Below are 22,258 nucleotides of genomic sequence, written 5' to 3'. Positions count from 1 at the left end.
GACAATAAAACACTGGCAGCCCATCACCCAGGCAGAGGGCTCACCAACTGACCAGGTTTGAACATTCACCCATGCATTCCATCACTCAGGCATAAACACTCCACATGACATCACAACATTCCTTCTGCAAAGCCAAGCCATACACAACACATCTCCCCTTACATTGCACATCACACTGCAAAGCATTACACAACACATTTCCCCTCTTCCGACAACAGCGCAAGACATTACACAACACACCTCCACACACACCAACACAAGACATTCACACCGACTCACATCATCAGGGCTAGCACGTAACACGTGCTTTAACAGTCTACCACTCACCCGATGCACTGGCCAGGCACACCGGGACCAACAACCAATATCACTGTCACACTCCGGACCCTGATGAGGATGGAAAGAGTCATAGAAGGGCACACAGTGCAGCTGAACACAGCCGCATGTGCACATAGAAGAAAAAATAATTTGTGGTAAATGAACCACAAAGTCGGGTAATGTGTGACCATGCAATGCCTAATACCACAGACACGCCCATACCAACACCGGGGGCGCTACCACCCGTACACACATACCAATAACCATGCGTGATTTATGCTGCAGTCACCCCACTACACCTACTGGGGGCGCTACCACCCAAATACCAAACCATTTACCTGGCATGACTAACCTCAGTCACGCCCCGACAATTGGTGGCACTACCACCTCACACAGCCATACGTGGGAGAACCATGCATAACCTCATTATAGTCACGGCCGACAGAAATGGTGGCGCTACCACCAGAAACTCACGTACACTGTTTAACCATGCGCGACTCATCACAGTCACACCAATACCAAACTGGAGGCGCTACCCCCAGATACCTTACCATGTGGCACTGCCTCTCAAATACCCTTGTGGCGTACCCATCCACATTCATACTGAATATTAGCCTGAAGGCGCTACCCCCAGCAACCACATTGAGAGGTAAGACATGCTGACCTGGCACTCACACCATCAGCAAACATACTCATACATTTCATATAAGCTTCACCCAAAACTAAAAACACAGGAGGCTGTATCCCCTCAATCACTAGAGAATCATATTGACACCAATACAAGGGATAATTGAAGGCGCTACACCCCAAATGACTAAACTGCCCGTATCAATACAGAAGTTCCATACTGTAAACCATACATCACATAACATACAGTTTACATAGAATTGTTCTATAAAACACAATATATATATCATGAAGCCCAAACCAAATCCATTCCTAAAAGTCCATGTCGCAATTTAGCGACCTAAATGTGAAATCCTCAAAAAAAAATATACATCTAGTCTCTTGAACATTAGATGCCATGAACCCGACCTAAATCCAATTCTAAAAGTCCATGTTGCAAATGGCGACCTACATGCTGAAAATCCTCAAAGTTAATTCTGTGACTTCATACATGCTCAAATCACCCAACAACACCCATCCAGAAGAATTAATGCGCCAAATGACACCAATTACCAACCATGCTGATGATACTTGTACTTAAATGCCGAAAGTCCATCCCAACTCATGTGACTGTAAGCTGCAAATCCTCAAAATTCTTAAATCTAAGAACATCACACCATATACAAGCCACACCAACCCAGCCACACTAAGAACACCAGATAACAGACCAAACGTTTACCATGCCCATAAGGGAGAGAACATAAATACGGACATATCTTAAAGGATACACATGTCCTTTTTCCTTTAACTGTTAAGAAACGCTATCCGACATCATCTTGCCCAGTTCTAGCATTCACAAGTCTGTCCCACGCCGTATTACTCTTGATCCATTAGCTTAAACCCCGCCATTAGCCTCTCAGCATACCATTACCAGACCATGTCTAAACCGCTCCGTCGTGCAGATTACAGAAACAAACGTTACCAGACCGCGCCATATTCACCATGCATCCTCCCACAAAATGACCCGGCAGCGACCAGGAACAAGTTCTATTATACTGCTCTCCTCCTTTCTCGGACAACCACAGCCCCGACCTGGCTGTCCCGTACACCACGCAGAGCAGTGCACTGCGATTGGACTTCCTGGTTGCGTTGTACACGCAGAAAGGGTCCTTTACTTCAAACTCCAGCCGCTCTGTCCTTGGATATGGACAAGTACGTCATTCGTATTGACGGATCACCGGCAGCAAAGCGTTCAGTTTGTTTCACGAACCTTGAGCGTTCCACGGCTTTGTCAACTCCCCGCACCAGTCAGTGATGTCATCACTTAACCCCAAGCAGCTACTCAGTGCAGAGCTCTGCCTTCAACTGCCAGATATGCCACAGCAGGTACTGGCACTCTACACAGCTGCTAGGCTGTACCACTGCACATAAATATATCTCTAGCAAGAACCGGGGCACACGATCCTTTCATGCAGTTTTATAACGCTGCCAAAGTCCAAAAGACTTTTGCAAGTCTTTCCTAGCAAATAGGGCACAGCTTCCTGTAAGCAGTACAGCTCCTATCCTCGACTTGGGGGCACACCTTCCTCCTTATTATGGGCGCATCCCCAGTTTCCAGTCCGTGGGACAGCCCCTATCCAGTGCAAGGTTTCCCTTCCTCCTCATTATGGGCAGGTTATCTGCTTCCAATGGTGAGGACATACCATCCTTCCACTTAGGGGCTCGCTACCTCCCCCTTTTTCCGTCCTGGGTGATGGGCCTTACTTGTTGTGGGGGCAGTGTTGTCCTTCTCCTTCTCCTTCCTCCTGCACCCCCCGCAGCAGGTTCACCAAACTTTCCTACTATTTTCATGCGTGGATTCTTCTTTTAAAGCATAAACACTCCACATGAAATCACAACATTCCTTCTGCAAAGCCAAGCCATACACAACACAGATGGCCAAGACTCTGTTACCAAAGCAACAAGAAAGGGACTAAATCTCCCACAGTCCCTCTTTGCAAAAAGAGGAACCCCCGTGCTGGACTAGCAAAACCTATTTACAGATTGGGACTCGGGCAGATAACCGGAAGGACCTGGGTAGCCCATAGAAGTGTTTTACCCCCTGCTACTCCTACAACCAAAGGGACCAGTCTTAGATAACACGCAGCCTTGCCCCATTTGATATTGAGTGATATCCGGTATCCCAGGCCTCACCTTTACAGTTAATGGACTCACAGACAGCGCCCTGCTTCCCATACTACCAGGAACACTGGGGAGGAGAGAACGCCTGTCTCCCTCACAATTGCCAGCACAATGGAGACCGAAACAACTGCAGCTGCGGCATCCATTAAAAGCAAGGGAAAATTTACCAGCTCTGCACCAAACAAAGGCTAACCATTCTCCAAACTCCCACCCCATAGGACTATTGCTTAATACATGCCATTGAGCTGTTGGACACAGGAGGACAACACAGTGAAATTCAGAGAAGCTTAACCCCCAGTCTGCGACAGGGGAACAGACCAGCAGCTACTTCCCAGCCAGCAGCAAAGAGAGACTGAAGTGTGATTCATGATGGAAGTGGCCCGACTTAAAGATTTTCCCTATGAACTCGGGACTACAAAGCATCCTTGTCATGGAGCATGCCCAGAGCTCGCATTTGAACCCTCTGGCCAATCATTGGGAAGCTAGTCTCACTTCTTTTCTAGCATTTGAACATTGCAATTGATACCATTTGTCATACTTTTTAAACTTGTTTGTGCGCACAAGCCGCTTGCCTAACTACATTTCCCTATGTAACCCTGGGCATTAACTGTTCCATCAGGCGCTTCAGCACCAAGCCAGTCTTCGCCGGTCATCGGCGTACTCAGTGTTGCGGTGAAACTCTGCACAAGTAAGTGCTCTCTTTGACTCTCCCCGGATTGTTACCCTTGCTACACTTTATCAGAATCCCAGTGGCCAACATGGGCTACCCCCCTAGAGTGCCATTATCTTTGACAGCACTGAGAGCTACTCAATTAGCTTAAATTAACAAACTAAAGCTGATCAAACTTGATAGCCTCCAAACACCTTTTCCCGCCACTAACACTACCGGCACGGACTACGGATAACAGGTTCCTGCAGTCCTTCAGACGGGAGACTTCCATAGCAGTTCTAATGCACACGAGCCACTCGGAACAACCCACAATTCCTTTCCATTATACTTGAGACACCTTGGATCCAGGGAACTCGATCCACGGTTCTTTACCTCTTGGTATTCATTCTTTTAACTGCACAAATCACACAGTGCCTGAGTCTGTAACGTCCTCCCCTTCTCCCCACTCAATCAACAATATGCCCCTGTGCTACCCGTTCGACTTAGTACAAAAACGCAAAAACTCACCGGATCATAAATAAGGAATCCACATTAAAAATCGTGCTCCTTAACACAAGATCATTGATCAGCCACGCTTGAGACCTCCATGACCTAGTAATTGACAACAACCTAGGCATACTTTGTACCACTGAAACTTGGATTTGTGATTCAAGTGGGCCATCTATTAGCCTAGCACTTCCTATAGGATTCTTTCTTCTGCGCAGCATCGGCTACAGTAGCAGTGTGGCAATCGTCACCAAAACTGAACTAGGACTTTTTCCAGCCCCTGTGTCATGTATCCTTCATGTCAAAATAGCCCAACCAACAATAGCTGCATAAACCTCATTCTCATCTACAGGCCCCCAAACCCAATGCCTGACTTCAACAATGAAGTTACCAAACTTTTAAACAGCCTGACCCGCCTTAACACAGCCACTTTCTTCCTGGGAGATTTGAATTGATGGAGAGGCAACTCACTGGATAGAGAAGCCATTGAATTGGAGTCCTCTCTTCTCTCCATAGAGCACGAAGTACAGAATAATGAACCTACCACAGCAATAATAACATACTAGATTGGATTGTTGCAAGGAAACTCCTAGTTAACAGCATTTCAACCAGTCCCTGCATGTGGTCTGAACATGTTGTTATCACCTTTAACATCCAGAGTTTCTACCCATTGCCCAATTCTGCTAATCATATAAAAACGGTCACTAGTCGTAATATCAAAGGAATCCCTTATCAGGACTTACAGTCCTGTTTAAGCAACATTATGTCCAAGATACATCCAGAGGACCCAGCTGATAGCATGGTTGCTTCCTTTTCTGACACATTCACCAAAATGCTAAACCAGTCAGCCCCCATAAAAACTAAACAGGTTAGAGACAATCCAACCCACCAAACCTGGTTCACCCTGGAACTTGGACTCCTGAGGAAACAAAAACAAACTTTAGAATCTCGCTGGGTTAAACACAAATATAATGACACCCGCAATGCCTGGAAGGAGGCTGATACATTTTATAAATCGCTAATCCTGGACACAAAAAATGAACTTCTTTAACACCCAAATTGAGCCCTCTTCTATCCACACAGGGAAGCTTTCAGGTATCCTAAAATCCCTGGAAAACCCCAAGGCATCTCAGATCTCCTTTACACCCATCAGCCCAGATTGCTTGACAATTCAGGCCAGCTTTGATGCAAAAATGTTAGTCTCAAACCAAAATAACAGCAGCTGAAAACTGCAACTCCTCCCTCATGAAACAGGCCTTTCTATAATCAAAGGGATGTGACTTTCAGGAATTTACCTTTACCCACATATCTGTCCAAGATATATGCATCATGCTGTCCTCCATGCGCCCCACCTCTTGCCCATTCAATCTCCTTCCACCAAAACTGATCCTGGAGCATAAAGACCTATTCGCTCCTTTCCTGACATGCCTAGTCGACGCCTCGTTTAGGGATAATCATGAACCTAACAACATCAAAAGCTCAGTCACCCCCATCCCAAAAAAAAAAAAACTAACATTGATCAGAGAGAACCAAGTAACTTGAGATCTATTACCAGCTGTCAGTTTCTTCTTAAAATACCAGACAAATTCGACACCACCCAGCTACAAACCTTTTGTGGAGTCCAACTGTATCCTACACAAATGCCAAATAGGTTTTCGACCATCATTCAGTACTGAGACAGCCTTGTAGACAATCGGACCAAAATGCTGGAGATCATGGACAGAGGGAAGGCTGGGATGTTGATTTTACTGGACCTCTTTGCGTCCTTTGATCTGATAGACCATGAACACCTCCTTACTTTCCTAAAAAGATCCAGGTCATTGTTCCAGGGAAGCTGTGGACTGGCTCCACTATTTCCTTTGTAATCGAGAATCCAGAATACAGTGGGGATCGGCTTTCTCTTCCTCAACACCTATCCGCTGTGGATTACCACGGAGTGTTTCTATTTCATCAGTACTCTTCAACCTATACTTCAGATCCCTCTGTACACTCCTCAACAATCTGGGTGTACTTTTTGCAAACTATGCAGACAACACCCAAATTGTCTTGGAACTCATGACACAGACTCTAAAACTTTGTCTAACATCTATGGTTACATTGGCCTGAACGGCAGCAAGACAGAGCTAATGATCTTTGGATCTAAACAGGCACTGGACAAACTGAGCACAGATTATAGCAGCTTCCCAATAAGTGAGAATGCAATTAAAATCCAACAGAAAGTAAAAACCTTGGGATTCAGTTGGAGGCCTCTCTTAATGCAGATCCCCCGATCGCATATGTAAATCACATGTGGAATTATTACCTACACCTCCTCAAGAATATCCACCCCTACATCTCTGAGAAGAATTGTGCCACTATCGTACGAGCTACCACCCTGACCAGATTGGACTACTGCAACGCCCTACTAAGTGGAGCTTCACTCTTCAACCTTACGAGATGTCACTTGATCCAAAACGAAACAGTTCGTATTGTTGGCAACACTCGCAGAAGAACACGTGTCAGCCCATAGGAGAAAACTGCATTGGCTGCCTATCCGGGAACGTATTGGATTCAAAATGGGCACCATGGTTCAATGTTGTCTCTATGGCCAAATACTGGAGTATCTGAAACCATTGTACCAACCCACCAGGTCCCTGTGCTCTTCCAGCATAGGTCTGATAGCATGGTCCCACGGTCAAGCATACCAATTGCTTTGGTAGATCTTCTTCCGCAAAAGCAGCCTTCTTTTTGAATGCCCTGCCTCCGGCATTAAGGCTCGAACCAGACTTCAAACTTTTCAGTAAAGCGCTAAAAACCTTCCTATTCAAATGATCTAACAATCTACCCCACCAACTATCTAACCTCTGCCTGACTTGTTTTTATATGTTTAGTCTAACTGTGTTCAGTTCCAGCACTGTGAAATGGCCAACTCCCATGACATGGGTGGAAGGAACTTTTGTGGTACATCGAAGTTGAGTTGCAGTGTTAAAGAGAAAGAAGATGGATTGGAGAGGAAGGTTGCTGGGCTGGCTGTAAGACCTGGAGTGAAAGATTGGATTGCAAATCCAGAGAGGAGGTGAAAACTAAGGCTCTGACCAAGGGTGAGGCCCTGACAAGAAAAAGAACGAGCAGAGGCACTGAGGAGTGAGTAGGGCAATGTATGTCTTGGTGCGGACTAGTGAGCAGGGCACTTTATGCTTGGGAGAATGATCAGGGCACTATATCCCTAGGTTCAGATTAGTGAACAGGGTACCCTATCCCTGAAGAAAAGACAGAGAAAATAGCGAGAAAGTGGAAAAAGGAAAAGGTCCCCTGGGGACTAACTCAGGAAAGAAGAACCTGCAGCGTTCGTGTGAAGTGCCGGGGAACGCTATTTAAAAAAAAAAAAAAAGCATCCTGACACCTTAAATTAATGAAAAGCATAACATTCCATCATTTGTTGTAACTTGTGTCAGGACACTTTATTACCCTCAAGGAAGTCTAGGTAAACAACCTTTTGTTGACCCTGTGTTCACAACTGGTTGTTGTTTTTTAACAAGAATAGACAAAAATGAAAGAATATAGAATAAATATTTGTGGAGGACAAACGTTAAAATAACACTATACCTATGCGGACCTGTAGGTGATGAGAACATACCAGAGTGATATGTTCAGAGTTTGTTTAAAAAATGGAAACGCCAGCCTTTAGTGAATAATGGAATAGAGGTGCTATGTGAGTTCATAGCTTATTGCTTGGTTTGAAAGGATTGAGGTTAAAGCACATTTTATACCTCAGAATGATATGTTGCTCTTACTGTAAAAAATAAATCTTTATGATGAATTTGTGATAATGTTGTGTTCCATTTTACACTTGTATTTGTAAATGTGGTGAAAATAATAAAAGAAAAATTGAAATATATATTTTGAAATTCTTTGGACTGTGTGCCGATGTGATACCTCTGGTGGCAGGCAAATCGAGCCATAGATAGACCACTTTTAGAATATTGTGAAATATGTACCGCTTTGTCAGAGGAAAGATGTTGAGGTTTGATCTATCCTTCAAGACCTTATGAACCACAGTATAAATAATGGTAACTGCTCAAGAAACACCAAATGCATGTAAGCACATGTGTGCTCCTTGAACATGAAGCACCCCTCAATTGACTAATATATTAAAAGTAAGCAAATTATAATTACTTTGCAGCTTGATTATGTAATTTATGCCTGACGCTCAGTTCTCTTGATGTGTTTTAACCCCCGTTTGATATGTCTTTGCGTTTCAGAAGTGGATTACATGTCTGAATCGGCCTATGCCCTTGAGATGAGCAGTCACTTCCGTCAGGCTACTGGAGCCTTCAAAGAGATCATTCAGTACCCGGGAGTGTGGGATACCTTTGTCCAGAGTTATGCAGATGTAAGCTTACAAATCAAAACTGTGCTAGATTTTAATTCTTCATTAAAAAGAACTACTTTTGAAAATGGAGCAAAGGCAATTTATAATGAGGATTCTTATTCAAAGTTGCTTTGAAGTTAGTATTGTCACCTGTTGTACGTTCTCAATGCAGGCTCTCGGGTTCCCTATTTGTCCAAGGAGACTTTGTTTGCTCTAGTCTTTTTCTTGTTTCTATTTCTTTTATCAGCACTCTTTAAGGTTAATGATGCAAGGATGAGTGGCTTGATGTTCGTTACTTTGTGTCACTGTATGTGCCTCAAAATTTAGCAGAACTGAATTTGAGTTTTTAAATGTTTTAATATTTATTGTAATGTTTGCCACATTCTCAACACAGTCTCTTAGGTTCCTTATCGGCCATTGGTGACTGGTATTGCTCTAGTCTTTGTCTCTCTTCCATTTCCTTTATTATCAGCCCTCATAAGGGCTCAAGTTGCTATATGCGAAATCTGCAGGCTAAAGATAAACCCATGTGCTCCTGCTGCATCTATCGATAGGAGATGCACACTTCTCCAGTATGGGTCTTGCATGGATTCACATGCCCATGAATTTTCTCATCAGGCAAGTCCACGTTTATGAAACTATTTCTCTGTAAGCGAGGAATCCGATGAACAGCAAGTCAGTCATACAAATGTAAGTCATAAATGTCCTCCCTATAATTAACAGCAGAACCAACACTCATCAATAAATTCCACATGCAGTCCAGATGCAAGAGGATGGTGAGACTGCATCTCCATTTACCAGCTTCATGAAATGGGATAAGTAGGGCAAAGGAAGCTGTGGTGCGGGCCAGGCATAAATGCATAACCTGTCCAGTCTTTCTATTGTGCTGACGTTGTGCTGACGTTGGAGTACTAGCATGAGTAACCGCATGGTGTTGGAGTTACCTATAACTCTTGTTCTCCAGCATGGGTCATGCTCATGAATATTCCCTGTCGTCAGGCTGGGAATCCACAGTAAATTTAAAACAGTTTAAGTAAGTCAAAAACTACTTGGCGCTTCTATAGCCTGTCAGTGTCACGTTTGGGTCATACTGCCCCAGCCAATGACACTCGTTTTTCTAAGCTCAACCATCTTCAGATTTTTACTTCACATTTCTGGTGTTGGGAGTTCTCGTGTTTCGCTTCTCAAAAATGGATAGCTTTTAGCTATTTTTGAGAAATGTCTTCATCATCTACCATTATTTTGTGACTACCGGCGGTGGGATCCCGTTGCCAGAGAAGATCCTCAGTCCATCGTCTGATCTCCAGCTCGTGACACCACAGGCACAGGCCTAGTCCTAGGCCTTGCTCTAACACCATGGCGGATGCCACAAAGAAATGCCCTGTGAAAAAAGCGGCATGAAGAATATCTTCGAGGATTGGCACCTTAAGTGCATTTACTCTCTCCATCCCGACCACAATGCGAACGGATGTTTAGTTTGCCAGTTGTTCTCTTTGAAGAAACAGAAGGACCGCCCTTGGAGGTTGGTGGCATGGATTGAAGAGGGGGAAGGCCTATGAAGCAGCCTCTTGGAATAGACCAGGCTCTTCCATGTCCGGCAGGTCCAAAGAGCGTTCTCCTTCTAATAAAGAGTTAGAGGTCCTATGAGAATGCTTCCTTGGCGAAGATTCAGAAAGGGTTAAATAACACGCTTCATTGCCTTCCTAGTCAATGGTTGCGATGGCTGCGAAACTCAGTTTGGAGAGAGGCCGGTCGAGCTACCTCAGTCCGCAAGAAAGTTCCTGGTGTCAGCGTCCAAACACAGGTCTTGGGTGAAGAGCAAGTCATCGAAAGACAAGTCACTGGCTCTACCGTCTTAGATGACTTTGATGGCCCGAGCCTTGTAGACAACTTCATCCACCAAGGCCGATGTCCATTTTACGACCGCCCTGTCAACAACTCTGTCTACAAAGTCTGCCCTTCCCCCTTCCTTCGACAGCTGCAACACCAAAGGGTTTGTCCATGGTGGTCACCTTTACCACTGCAACGATTACCACACCCGGGGTTTCCCTGCTGCCTAGACATCCGTCAGCAGTTCCAACGACAGTCCCATCAACAACTACACCTTTTCCTGCTTCGCAGGCACCAGTTATCTCCACTTTCGGTAAGGGCTCGGATTTAGTGAGAGATATGCCTCCAGCTCTGGGCTTCCTGCCCAGGCCCACCAAGACTGCACAACACTTCGCTCAGCAATGTACACCAGTACTGAAGTCCTTCCAGAGGGGTTTTACTCACATCAGGAAGAGGGCCAAGTGTAACCCGACCCCATTCTGCCTATGTCTCATCAGTTGTCATCATTGTCAACTGCCTTCACTTCCCAACCTTCTCTCCAGAGACGGAGGGTCAATACTGCTCCACGACCTCTCTGAGTCTCATGCCCTGGCTCCTGCAGCCTTAGAATTTGGACAGTATTCACTGCCTTTGAAGAAGGTCCTAGCCAAATCCAGGCCCCCTCTATGTTGGCTTACTACAAGCACAAGTGGAAACGATTTACAGTGTGGTGTCAGACAGGCTGAGCGTCCATTCCACCAGAGCCATTGCAGCAATGACAGCATTTCTCTCTGGTGTTCCCCTGCTTGACATCTGCAGGGCTGCTACGTGGAGGTCTACCCACACCTTCACAAGATTCTACTGTGTCGACAGGGATTCCAGGGAGGAGTCCCAAGTCAGCTAAGCTGTGCTGCACAGCCTGTTTGTTTGAGGTGAGTCTGTTCCAGAGGTATGTGTATTGCTTCTGTGAGCCTTGCTACCTCCTGTGGTTGTGTATTTGTACTGCTGTGTAATCCTATTCATGAGCATGTGAATCCATGCAAGACCCCATGCTGGAGAAGGAACAAGTTACTTACCTCTAACTCTTGTTCTGCAGCATGGGTTTGGCATGGATTCACTTGCGGACCCTCCTCCCACTCTCTGGCTTTTCTTGGTTCATACTGCCACTTTACGTGCACAACCAAATCTGAAGCTGGCCACCAGGGGTGGAGCTTGGGAGGACGAGTGTCATTTGCTGGGGCAGTATGACTCAAAACGTGACCCTGCGGCTATAGAAGAGACAAGCAGTTTTTGACTTAAAGTTAAACTGCTTTAAATTTACAAAGGATTCCCAGTCTGATGACAGGGAATATTCATGAGCATGTGAATCCATGCAAGACCCATGCTGGAGAACAAGAGATGCAGTTAACTCGATCACCATATGGTTACTCATGTACTCTGTACCAGCACAGTAGTAAGACTGCACAGGTTATGCATTAATGCCGGCCCCCACCATAGCTTCATTTGCCCTACTTGCCTCATTCCATGATGCTGGTCAATGAAGACGCAGTCTCATCTCCTCTTGCATCTATACTGCATATGAGATTTATTGATGAGTGTTGGTTCTGCTGTTAATCATAGGGAGGACATTTATTACTTGCATTTTTACGACTGACTTGCTCTTCATCGCGTACAGACCTAAATGGTTTCATAAACCCAAACTTTACAATGCTATTCTCCAACGGTTCCAACTCCTGGCCCGGACTGGTTGCCATGCCTTTGTCCACTACACCCACTTCAATTGTGACATTGTCTCGCGAGATGCATTTTTTGGCTGCAAATCCATTTGAATACTTTGATCCACCTTCTCTTATATGCATTATTTATAGTTAGATTATTTATTGTATGTATTTATTTCATAGACCCACTACCTGCCCTCCCCTAGTTGGTGGGCTGCTTTTCCAGCTGTGTCACCAACATTTCTATTTTCTATGCAAGCCTATCCGTTCTGGGATACTAACACTTGACCTAATTGTTTCTCCTGATGACCGTTTGCAGACAACTGATCAACTTTGTGACATAATTACTAACCTAAGCGGGGGGGCGTGGCCAGGAAGCCATGTGAAAAGACGTGTCCATACGGGGGCTCCTGCAGATCCGCACATTATCCGACTGAAAACCGTGCAAGGACCGATGCAATTCGGTTGAGACAAAGATGATCGCGTACATGAAGCTCGGGTGCACGTGTGGATACATTTTGACACGGGCCCGCACCGGGAAAGCGCTGCTAGAAGCTAAAAGAAAATCTGGAGGCGAGAGCGCGAAGAAGGAGAAAATGGCCGCCGCCGCATAATTGAGGAACAAAGGAGTGGCTGGCCTGGGTGCCTGGCGATTGCAACGGAGTAAAGCGGCATTGGTGGGGCATGGATCGGGCGCGTCGTGAACATTAAGGACATCCGGTATCCAGCCTTAGGCCCGCGAGGTGGACAGCGTGTACCCGGAAGAGAGCCGGGCCTGGCCAGAGGTACTTTGTAACCTGACGTGTAGGCTGCAAGGGAGTGTGCGTCTGGACATGGAGCGGGGCCCCTGACCTTTCGTAGCCCAAGCGCTAGCTCTTAATAAGCATACAGCTGGAGATAGAGGGGGTGAAGGCCGGGCTTAGCTGGTGGTGAGAGCCCGCGATATGGCATCGGATGGCGGAACTGCAGGAGGGCGAAGGGCCTAAAGCGCAGATAAAGATCCCAGTGGTTGTTGGAAACACACGTGCGCCCTCAGAACGTTTCAAAGGGTGAAGCGCAACCGGGCCTATCATGGGGCTGTGAAAGGCAGAGGAAGAAGACAAAATGGTCGGAGGGGCCAGGGAACAAAGGAGCCTCGTGACAGGAATGCAACGATAGTGAAGGGACAGCTAAAGAGCGCACTGTGACATCCTGCTGTAGATCCCAGCGCGGACAGTAGGCTGCCTTTGACGGAAGAAATGTCTAATAAGCTCCTGAGAGCGAAGAATAAACAGCCCACGCTCGACGAATACGCCAAGACACCGCCTGGCCCGGACGGAGCCAGAAGTAAAGACAAAGCTCAAGCAAGGGAAATGGCCGCGGGGGGCGCGAATCAGGAGGTCCTCTCGGCGATCGCGGATCTGAAAGTGGCTTGGGAGACCAAGCTCCAGCTGGCTGTGACGGAACTGAAGACCGCAATGGAACTCCAGGTCGGGGCGGTGCAGGAGGTCGCGAACCTCCTAAGGCAGGACGTGCGGACTCTGGCGGAGCGCACGGAGACTCTGGAGAAAGAAATGGGCCCTACTGCGGCAGACTGTGCTACACAAAAGCGTGAGCTCCATGCCCTGGTGCAACGTGTGGGCAACTTGGAGAGTAGGGCGGAGGAGGCGGAAGGACGCACCCGGAGGAACAACATCGTATTGTGGGCCTGCCGGAGGGAGCCGAGGGCCACAACCCTACAGAGTTCATTGAAAATATGCTACTGCAGGAGATCACAGGGGGCACCCTGTCGCAGGATTTTGCTGTGGAAAGAGCGCACAGGGCCTTAACTAGGAAGCCGCCGCCGGGAAATCCGCCCAGGCCGGTGATCGCCAAGATCCTCAATTACCGGGACCGGGAAAGGATCCTTGAACACTTCTGCAAGGGAGGAACAATAAAACGAGGAGCGGCGAACATAACTGCTTATCCTGATTATACCCTGCAGGTACAGCGCAGTCGCATGAACTTTGGATCCGTCAAGAGGAGATTGCGGGAAGTCGGGTACAAATACATGCTGCTCTACCTGGCCAAACTAAAGGTTTTCTTTAAGAACAGGATGCTGTTCTTTGATACCCCAGAGGATGCTATGGAGTGGCTGGACGCGCAAAACTGCCCTCAAGAGCCAGATGTCCAGACGGCAGATGAACTAGGATGAGATAAGTAACGCTGTGGGCCCGGTCGGGCTGCGAACGGTGGGACTTGAATATAGTCATTGAAGCAGTTGGAGAACATGTATGTGTCAGTTGTTAGGAAACATGGTCCGTGAGCACGGGTACGGCTGCGAGAGGAAGGTGCCTCCAGGGGCCGTTCTTTATACCCCATTTAGAGTTCAGTCTAGTCACTGTTAGTGGGGTGACACCCTGTCGGGTTCTCTACTCTGGTTTCCCAGGGAGAACCAAACACGGGGATGCCTGAGATCCAGGGATGGAGCTGGGCAGTTGGTTGGGTTGGGGTTTTGGGGTGTGTAAGTTTAAATATGAGCCTGAGGGGAGAAACTAGAATTAGGTGTCTGCTTGGTGTGGGGGGGGAGGGTTGCTTCGAAAGGGGAAGGGAAACTATTGATGAACCATGGGGGACCTAAGGATATTAACGTGGAATGTTAGAGGGCTCAACAGTTATTTGAAGCGAAACAAGGTCATGCTGCATCTGAGGCGACAAAAGATAGACGTCGCCTTGATACAGGAGACGCATCTGACGCGAGAGAAAATGGAGCTGGTAGGGAGGAAATGGAAAGGGACAGCGGTGGGGTCAACGTACTCTGCCTATGCTAGAGGAGTACTGGTTTGGGTGGCGCCACATGTCCCATTTAAGCTAACTGAGGAGGTTGTGGAGGCGGACGGGAGGTTGGTCATAGTAAGAGGGCTGTTAGAGAACAAAGAAGTATGCATTGTAAACACATATGCTCCCAACCAAAACACGGCGGCATATTTTAGGACGCTGTGTACCAAGCTCAGTGTCGGTGTGGGGGGTGCGGTGATTTGGGGTGGGGATTTCAATTGTGTATTGAATCCTAGGGAGGATAGGTCAGATCATAAGACGACCAAGCCCAGCCCGGCGGCCAAAGTATTGCAGACGCTGCTAGCGGACTTTGGCCTGGTAGATGTGTGGAGAGCGAGACACCCGGGCGTGAGGCAATACTCTCACTATTCGGCTCCGCATCAACTGCATACGAGGCTTGACTACTTCTTTGCCACTCCGGACGTAGTCGCGGAGTGCGACCATATAGACTACAGGGCGAGAGTTCTCTCTGATCACTCGCCCCTGGTCCTGCGGTGGCAGCATTGCCCCCCAAGGGCGCGCATACCAACATGGCGCCTCAGGGCGGAGGCGCTCAAGGACCCAGTCTTCAGAGAAGACATAAGGGAGGAGATTATTGCTTACTTTGAGGTGAATACTGGTAGTGTAAAGTCGGCTGGTACTTTATGGGAAGCTTTTAAAGTCGTAATGCGGGGGATGCCATTGCAAAGTCAAAGGGACTGATGGGTGGGGTCCTAGCTGATCTGCATAGAGCTGAGATTGAGCTGGAAAGAGAGTTGGAAGGGGATGGGATCGATACGGAGGTAGTCTCCAAATTACAACAGAAGTGTGCAGAATACTGGGACAGGCTCTGTAACCTAAATTATAAAAAGTATATAGAGAGACAGCATGCGGGAGGAGACAAAACGGGCCGACTTCTAGCGTGGTTGTACAAGAGCGAAACCCCGAGATCCCCGATTCGATCGGTAATCAATGAAGAGGACGAGTAGGTGGACACCCAAGAAGGTGTAAATAGGGCATTTGTGGAATACTATAAGGCATTATATGAGGATGGTGAGGGGGGCAGCCAGGAGGAGATAGACGAGGTACTGGAAGATACAGGCCTGCCTAAGGTCAGTGACGAGGAGAGAGAGGAGTTGGATGCTCTGATCACTCTGTAAGAGTTGAAAGAGATTGTGAGGCAGTTACCCACCAGCAAGGCTCCAGGTGCAGACGGGTTCCCTAGTGAATTTTATAAAGTGTATGGAGAGGAGGTGCTCCCGCCCATGCTAGAAATGCTTAATGAAGCGTTCGAGGTGGGACGGTTGCCAGAGTCACTCAGGGAGGCGATTATAATACCGCTCCCTAAGCCCAATAAACCGGGACACAGTTGCGGCTCCTACAGGCCCCTGTCGATGCTGAACCAGGACAGCAAGATCCTGACAGCTGTCCTGGCTAACAGAATGCGGAGAGTGATCGGCAAGTTGATCCACCCTGACCAAACGGGCTATGTCCCGAACAGGAACATCACTCACAACCACAGACGCCTTCACCGGGTGGTCGAATGGGGGTGTAGTGATGACGGTGAAATGGCGATAGTGGCATTGGACGCGGTTAAAGCGTTCGACTCTGTTAAGTGGCCGTGGTTGCTGACGGCCCTGGGAAGGTATGGAATGGGGCCAGGCTACATGAGGTGGGCCGAGATGTTATACAGTGCACCACTGGCCAGGGTCCACACGGGTGCAGTGGTGTCGGAAAGATGGCAGCTGGGCAGAGGCACTAGGCAGGGGTGCCCCTGGTCCCCAATGTTGTACATATTGGCCCTCGAACCCATAGCAATTTACCTCCGGCAGCAATATGACCCGATCGGTATCGAGGTGGGAGGGGAGTGTCACCTTATATCCCTGTATGCAGATGATATGCTACTATATCTGAGAAACCCGGAAGAAAATCTGCAGTATGTCTTGGAGGTGATGGAGAGATATGCCCTGCTGTCCGGTATAGCGGTGAACCCCCAGAAATCTACTCTATTTCCGCTGGGTAGCTATGTGGGGTCTCCTGTGGAGAGGTTGCCAGTGTTGCAGATCCCGTGGGCGACGAGCTCTTTCCGGTACCTGGGAATAGACGTGTATCACACGATAGAGGAAGAACATAGGCACAATACTGAACTAGCCATTGGGAAGATCGAGAAATGCATGAGGTTCTGGGAGAGATTGCCATTAGCGATGATGGGCCGGGGTGCTATGCTTAAAATGGTGGTACTACCTAGGCTTTTGCATTACTTCAACAACATCCCATACATGATACCCAAGAAGTTTTTTGTAAAGCTGCACAGTATGTGCAGGGAATTCCTGTGGCACGGTACCCGGAACAGAGTTGCATTATGGAAGCTGCAGAACTTCTACGAGAAAGGTGATATTAAACTGCCGAATTTTGAAGCCTACTATGTGGCAGCGCAACGGCAATATGTGGCCAGGTGGCTCTCCGATGATGAGACCCCTGAACACAGGCTGCTCGGGAGGGACTGTACCCCCTTTTATCTGCGGGAGATGATCTGGGTGGCCAGCGCAAACATGAGGGAGCGTCCTAGAATGCTGGCCTTGGGGCGGAACATGTGACGCAGAGCCTGTCGGATGATGGGAGACCCATTGCCGTGTGTTCCGCAGATACCACTGGTCGCACTGGCGAGGGGAGACGGGCAGCTGAGGGCGATCATCAGGACATACTGGGAGTCAGTGGGGCTAGTCACCATGGGAGACATTTGGCAGGACGGGACCATTATGGAGTTCGAAGAACTTGAGGAGGTGTCGGGATTGCATAGAGGCCAATATGTAACTTATCATAGGGTAGTGCAGGAGATCCGGAGTAGGTGGCCTGAAACTATCCTGGCGGATGAACCGGATGCTACGGTTGAGATAATATATGACACATCGGAGGGCGGACATGAGGTCTCTAGATTGTATGAGATGTTGATGACTAAGGTCGGGAATGACCTAGTGCACTTGAGATTGGAATGGGAAACAGAGATGGGGGCCCCGATGGCAGATGGGCTGTGGGAACGTGCGTTGGGATATCACAAGAAGGTGTCGAGAAATGCCAGGTTCAAACAGATAAAGCTATATATAACACATAGGGCATAAATGACCCCCTTGAGAATATCCAAGTTTCGGAACACTGGACGCCAGGCGTGCCCTAAGTGTGACGAGGAGAATGCTGACATGATACACATGTTATGGGCGTGCCCAGTAATCGCAAGCTACTGAGGTGAAGTGGCGCAGAAACTAGCAGGAAAGGGTGTCACGCTCAAAGTAGATTCGGCCTGGGCCTGCTTGCTGGGGGGGTATCCCAGAGCGCGAAAACTCAAACATGTTGAGAAACTGAGAGATTTGGCATATGTGCTTGCGAAACGTAGGATCGCCATGGGATGGAAGGAGTGTCATAAGCCACGGGTGGAGGTCTGGTGGAGGGACCTACAAAAATGGGCGGAGGCTGAGACAGTGGTGTGGCAAGATGCTAGTAATGCGGGGGAGGATGAAGAAATGGGCTCCCTCACGGCATGGAAATTACTGATAGCTGAACTGTTTGGAGCAGTGCCGGCTCCTGTTGAATCCGAGGACGACGATACCCTGCCGCACGAAGCGGATACTGATTGCGAAAACCATACAGGCTCATAGGGGGGAGGGGCGGGGATTGCGGTGTTTATGTTGTTTAATGTGTTTATTTATGTTCTGTTGCATTGTTGTTTGATTTGAATAAAATAAAAAATATATTTAAAAAAAAAATTACTAACCTAAGCTATAGGTGGTTAACTATATCGAATGTCTCTAAGGTATTGGTCCCCTTCTATGGTTTTCCATTTTACAGATATGCTGAAAAGACACAGCTGATTCTCTAGCTGAAATCTATATCTTGGCCTTCTCCATGGTACCACCTGGCATTATAAGTATAGGCTCTGAGTGAGTGGATAAGTAGGAATGTCCTCAAACGGAATCTCAAAAAGACTGAGCTTCTGGTGGTTGGTGCCATTCTACCACAGTGCCTACTATATGGCCTACTCTTTTGGCATGTGCCATGCCCTCTTGTGTCAGGTGAAATATATTTGCATGTATGAAAACTGTGCACAGTATGCAGTTCCAAAATGAGTGCCTATCACAACATCGGGATCAATTTAGTATTTCTTTCACTATATTGACTTGAAACATAGGCTGTAGGAAACTGTACTGCCGTGGGAGGAATCGGAAAAGTGAGGCGGTCCATGTTGTGAAGTTTTCTGAACAAATGCCATTTTATTATATTGTTATGTGTGATGAACACCTCACTAAACTATACCGTGACAAGGATTTCCCTGCCTAAAATAAACTAAAGGAAACACTTTAACAAAGGATATCTGTCCCTCACACTTATACATATAACAAATAAACAAGGAAATGCATGGCAGTTCAAAATAATCATGATTGAGTTCACAATGTAACCAGTCTCTATTCATAACCTGGGGTGACTCCCGTTCCCCAGGTTTAAATGTGATTCTTCTTCACAGTTCAAGAAAAGATCCCAAGGAAATCCTGTTTCGTAACAAAGTTCCATTGCAGTTCGATGCAATTTCAACTGTTAAACAGAAAGTTCCAACACAGAAGATATACGGTTCTTCCTCCTTAAACAGGTTCTTAGTGCCTCAATAACTACAATAATTCTTTTGGTCAGGATCATTTTCCACTCTGACAACTCAAATAAATACAACTTCACTGCAACAGCCTTGCACGATCTTCCTCCAACACTACTAACATAAAATGTCTGTGTAGGGACCACATTGAGTAGCACTCCTTCAACTTCCACTGGCTTGTCTCCCTGCCAGGCCAGTTATCTCCAAAGACTTGTCATTCGGATATACTCCCCTGCCAAACTGTCAGAATTTCAAATGCTTTTTGGTCAAAGCCAACTGACAAGAGGTTTTCGACAGCGTCACAGCATTCAATATATTGCAGCTTCAAAACATTCAACAACCTTTCATGGAAAACCAGATTCACATTGGTGCTCTTTAGTACTCTTCTGAAAATGATGCTCCTCTCCTTCTGGATATCTTTTCTCAGAAGGGCAGCCTTTTTTGTACTCTTGTTTTCCCCACTCCATAAGCAACCAAAGACTGATAGGGATAGGGTCGCTGCCTCTCCCCTGGTTTTGGCAGTGTGTCTCCCAACTTGCACCAGATGTTGTACACAATATGGGCAACACGATTCGGAGTTTACAGACCTTGCATTAGCCCCTTTCTGCTGTTGGCAATTTAGCCTGGATTGTGTTTGCCCTGGTTTCAGTTTCTCTTCGCTTGGGTAATGCTTATTAACTCTTAACAAAGTTGCCCCCATGGTTGGTTGGGTTTTCCACAGACTCACACTTTGGGAGGATAGCTCAGGGGCAATGTGCTTGCCTTGGAAGCAAGACGACACAGAGCAACACAAGTTCCATCCCTGGGTCTGCACTTAGAAACCTCTGGGTATTAAGCGCGTTATAAATAACCTATCATATCATATCATATATCAAGATTAGTCATTTGGCTCTGACATAATATGTTGTTGCTGCCTTTCCCTAGTGCATTATTCAGAGTTAACTTGGGAATCACTTTACTCACACACGTGCGCTGCTTGCACTCGTTCTGCTTTTACATGAGTGCTTCCCACTCCCCGAATGCCCGCTTCGCCGAACGCCGGCTTCCAACTCGCAGGGGGGACAGAGCACTATAGTGTTACTGACAACCTGTGAACTCATCGGATCAGACCTGCACCTCTGTTCCCCCCCTGCCCCTCATAGAACTTCTGCTGCTTCGGCAAGTCTGCCTTCACCCATGCCGCTTCCAGTTGGTGCTCTGCTTGCTTCTGAGGCCTTCTGGTGCACGCCAGTCACCGGAGAGAGCCTTGAGGTCCTCGGGTAAACGCCAGCCACCTGCGACATCCCCCTGCATGCTTCCCGCTGCGCAGCCTCTGCAGAACAGGTCACAAGTGGGAACGCTTTCCTCCTGCACGCTTCTCGCTGCACGACCTCTTCACTTCAGATTTCTGGGGCCACCGACCCTCTCAGGACCGGCAGCTGATATCTGCCAAGCAGTGGTCACGGCATCCTCTCCAGTTTCTGCCTGGACAGCTAGCACGCACCATGCTGCTTCTGCTACTGATTTCCCCTACTCTTCACCAACAACGCCAACTCTATAGCCTGCTACTGAGGGGGCATTTTAAGCCTCAGTCTCCCTCTGGTGTGAGTCATCTGCATTAATGAGCTGACCACTACTACAACAGTGTACCACTTCAGCCCTCTTCTTCGTCCCGTACCTAGGGAATTATTGTACTTAAAGTCCCTAATGGCAAATTAGGTTTTCTTATTTCTGTTTTATTTTTAAATGCCAGTTTGTTCCTTATAACATTATTTAAAGGAACACCATATGAATTAGTCATTAGCCTTGATTGTACAGGGAAAGGCAGTTATTTTACGCGTGTGTTATTTCCAAATTTCCTTTCACTGCTCCTTTTTGGGTTAGGGAGGTTTTCACTTTTACAGGTCTCCCTAATTTTAGAAGGGGTTTGATACTTCCCTAGGGCTAGGAGTGTATGATTGGGTTGACCCCTATTTGTATGTATATATTGGGGAAAAGCAAGATGGCTATTACAACAAGCCATTACATATGTTGGCGTTGCAGAGCCATCCTCCGTAGAGGAAGGCAAAGAACATGTCTCATACCACAGATTCCTTTCATTCCCCTGGGCCAATTATCCGCCCAGGTGATCCTCCAGCAAAATACCAGCCACAAGGTCTGGATAAGGAAGCGTCTGCTTTTCCCTGGCCACATTTGAGGAGACTTTAGGCAGGGAATTAGTGAGGAGTCTGTAGGATTCATCACAGCTGGCCCAGTCCATACTGGGATGTGCCAACTGTAGCAATCTGGTCTCCAGCATGACATATCAAGTGATTGGATCATCTTCAAAAGGCATCCGGTAGTGCACAGATGCAAACCCCTCTCTGTGATCATATTGAACCAATGTTGTGTAGCGTACACTGGCTGCCAACAAGAAACACATGGTTTATGTAAAGCCTTAAATGCTGGGGAAATTAAGAAGAGCAATCTGTAGTGTTAGGCACGGGTTACTTTCGTTCTAACTGATTCTCACAAATGGTGGTGTGACTTAGCAATCAACATTTCAATTTCGTGAGGAATGACTGATGATAATGAAGACCAGTTTACGCTTCCATACGCAAACAGAAATGGGAGGTCCACAAAGTATACTACTGAAAAACATAATCTGCATAATAAGGTGTGTTTAAAATAAATTCTACATAAAAGGCAAGTACTCAGCAGTAGACATAAACTATTACAACAGTAAG

At 47.2% G+C, this 22,258-nt stretch overlaps 1 protein-coding gene across 4 annotated transcripts in view; it reads left to right on the top strand.

The window, feature by feature from the left end:
- TAF1A (TATA-box binding protein associated factor, RNA polymerase I subunit A) overlaps positions 1-22,258 on the top strand; it is a 524,191-nt gene that overhangs the window by 277,396 nt on the left and 224,537 nt on the right. For all 4 annotated transcript variants that reach the window (XM_069608604.1, XM_069608607.1, XM_069608605.1 and 1 more), the window contains one exon: positions 8,503-8,633. In XM_069608604.1, the coding sequence (XP_069464705.1) occupies positions 8,503-8,633 (131 nt within the window). The remainder of the gene's footprint in view (positions 1-8,502; positions 8,634-22,258) is intronic.

This window comes from Ambystoma mexicanum, chromosome 4q, assembly GCF_040938575.1.
Source record: "Ambystoma mexicanum isolate Mex_15411 chromosome 4q, UKY_AmexF1_1, whole genome shotgun sequence".
NCBI lineage: Eukaryota > Metazoa > Chordata > Amphibia > Caudata > Ambystomatidae > Ambystoma > Ambystoma mexicanum.
Note: the sequence above shows the minus strand (reverse complement) of the source record. Positions and strands in the feature narration are given on the sequence as shown.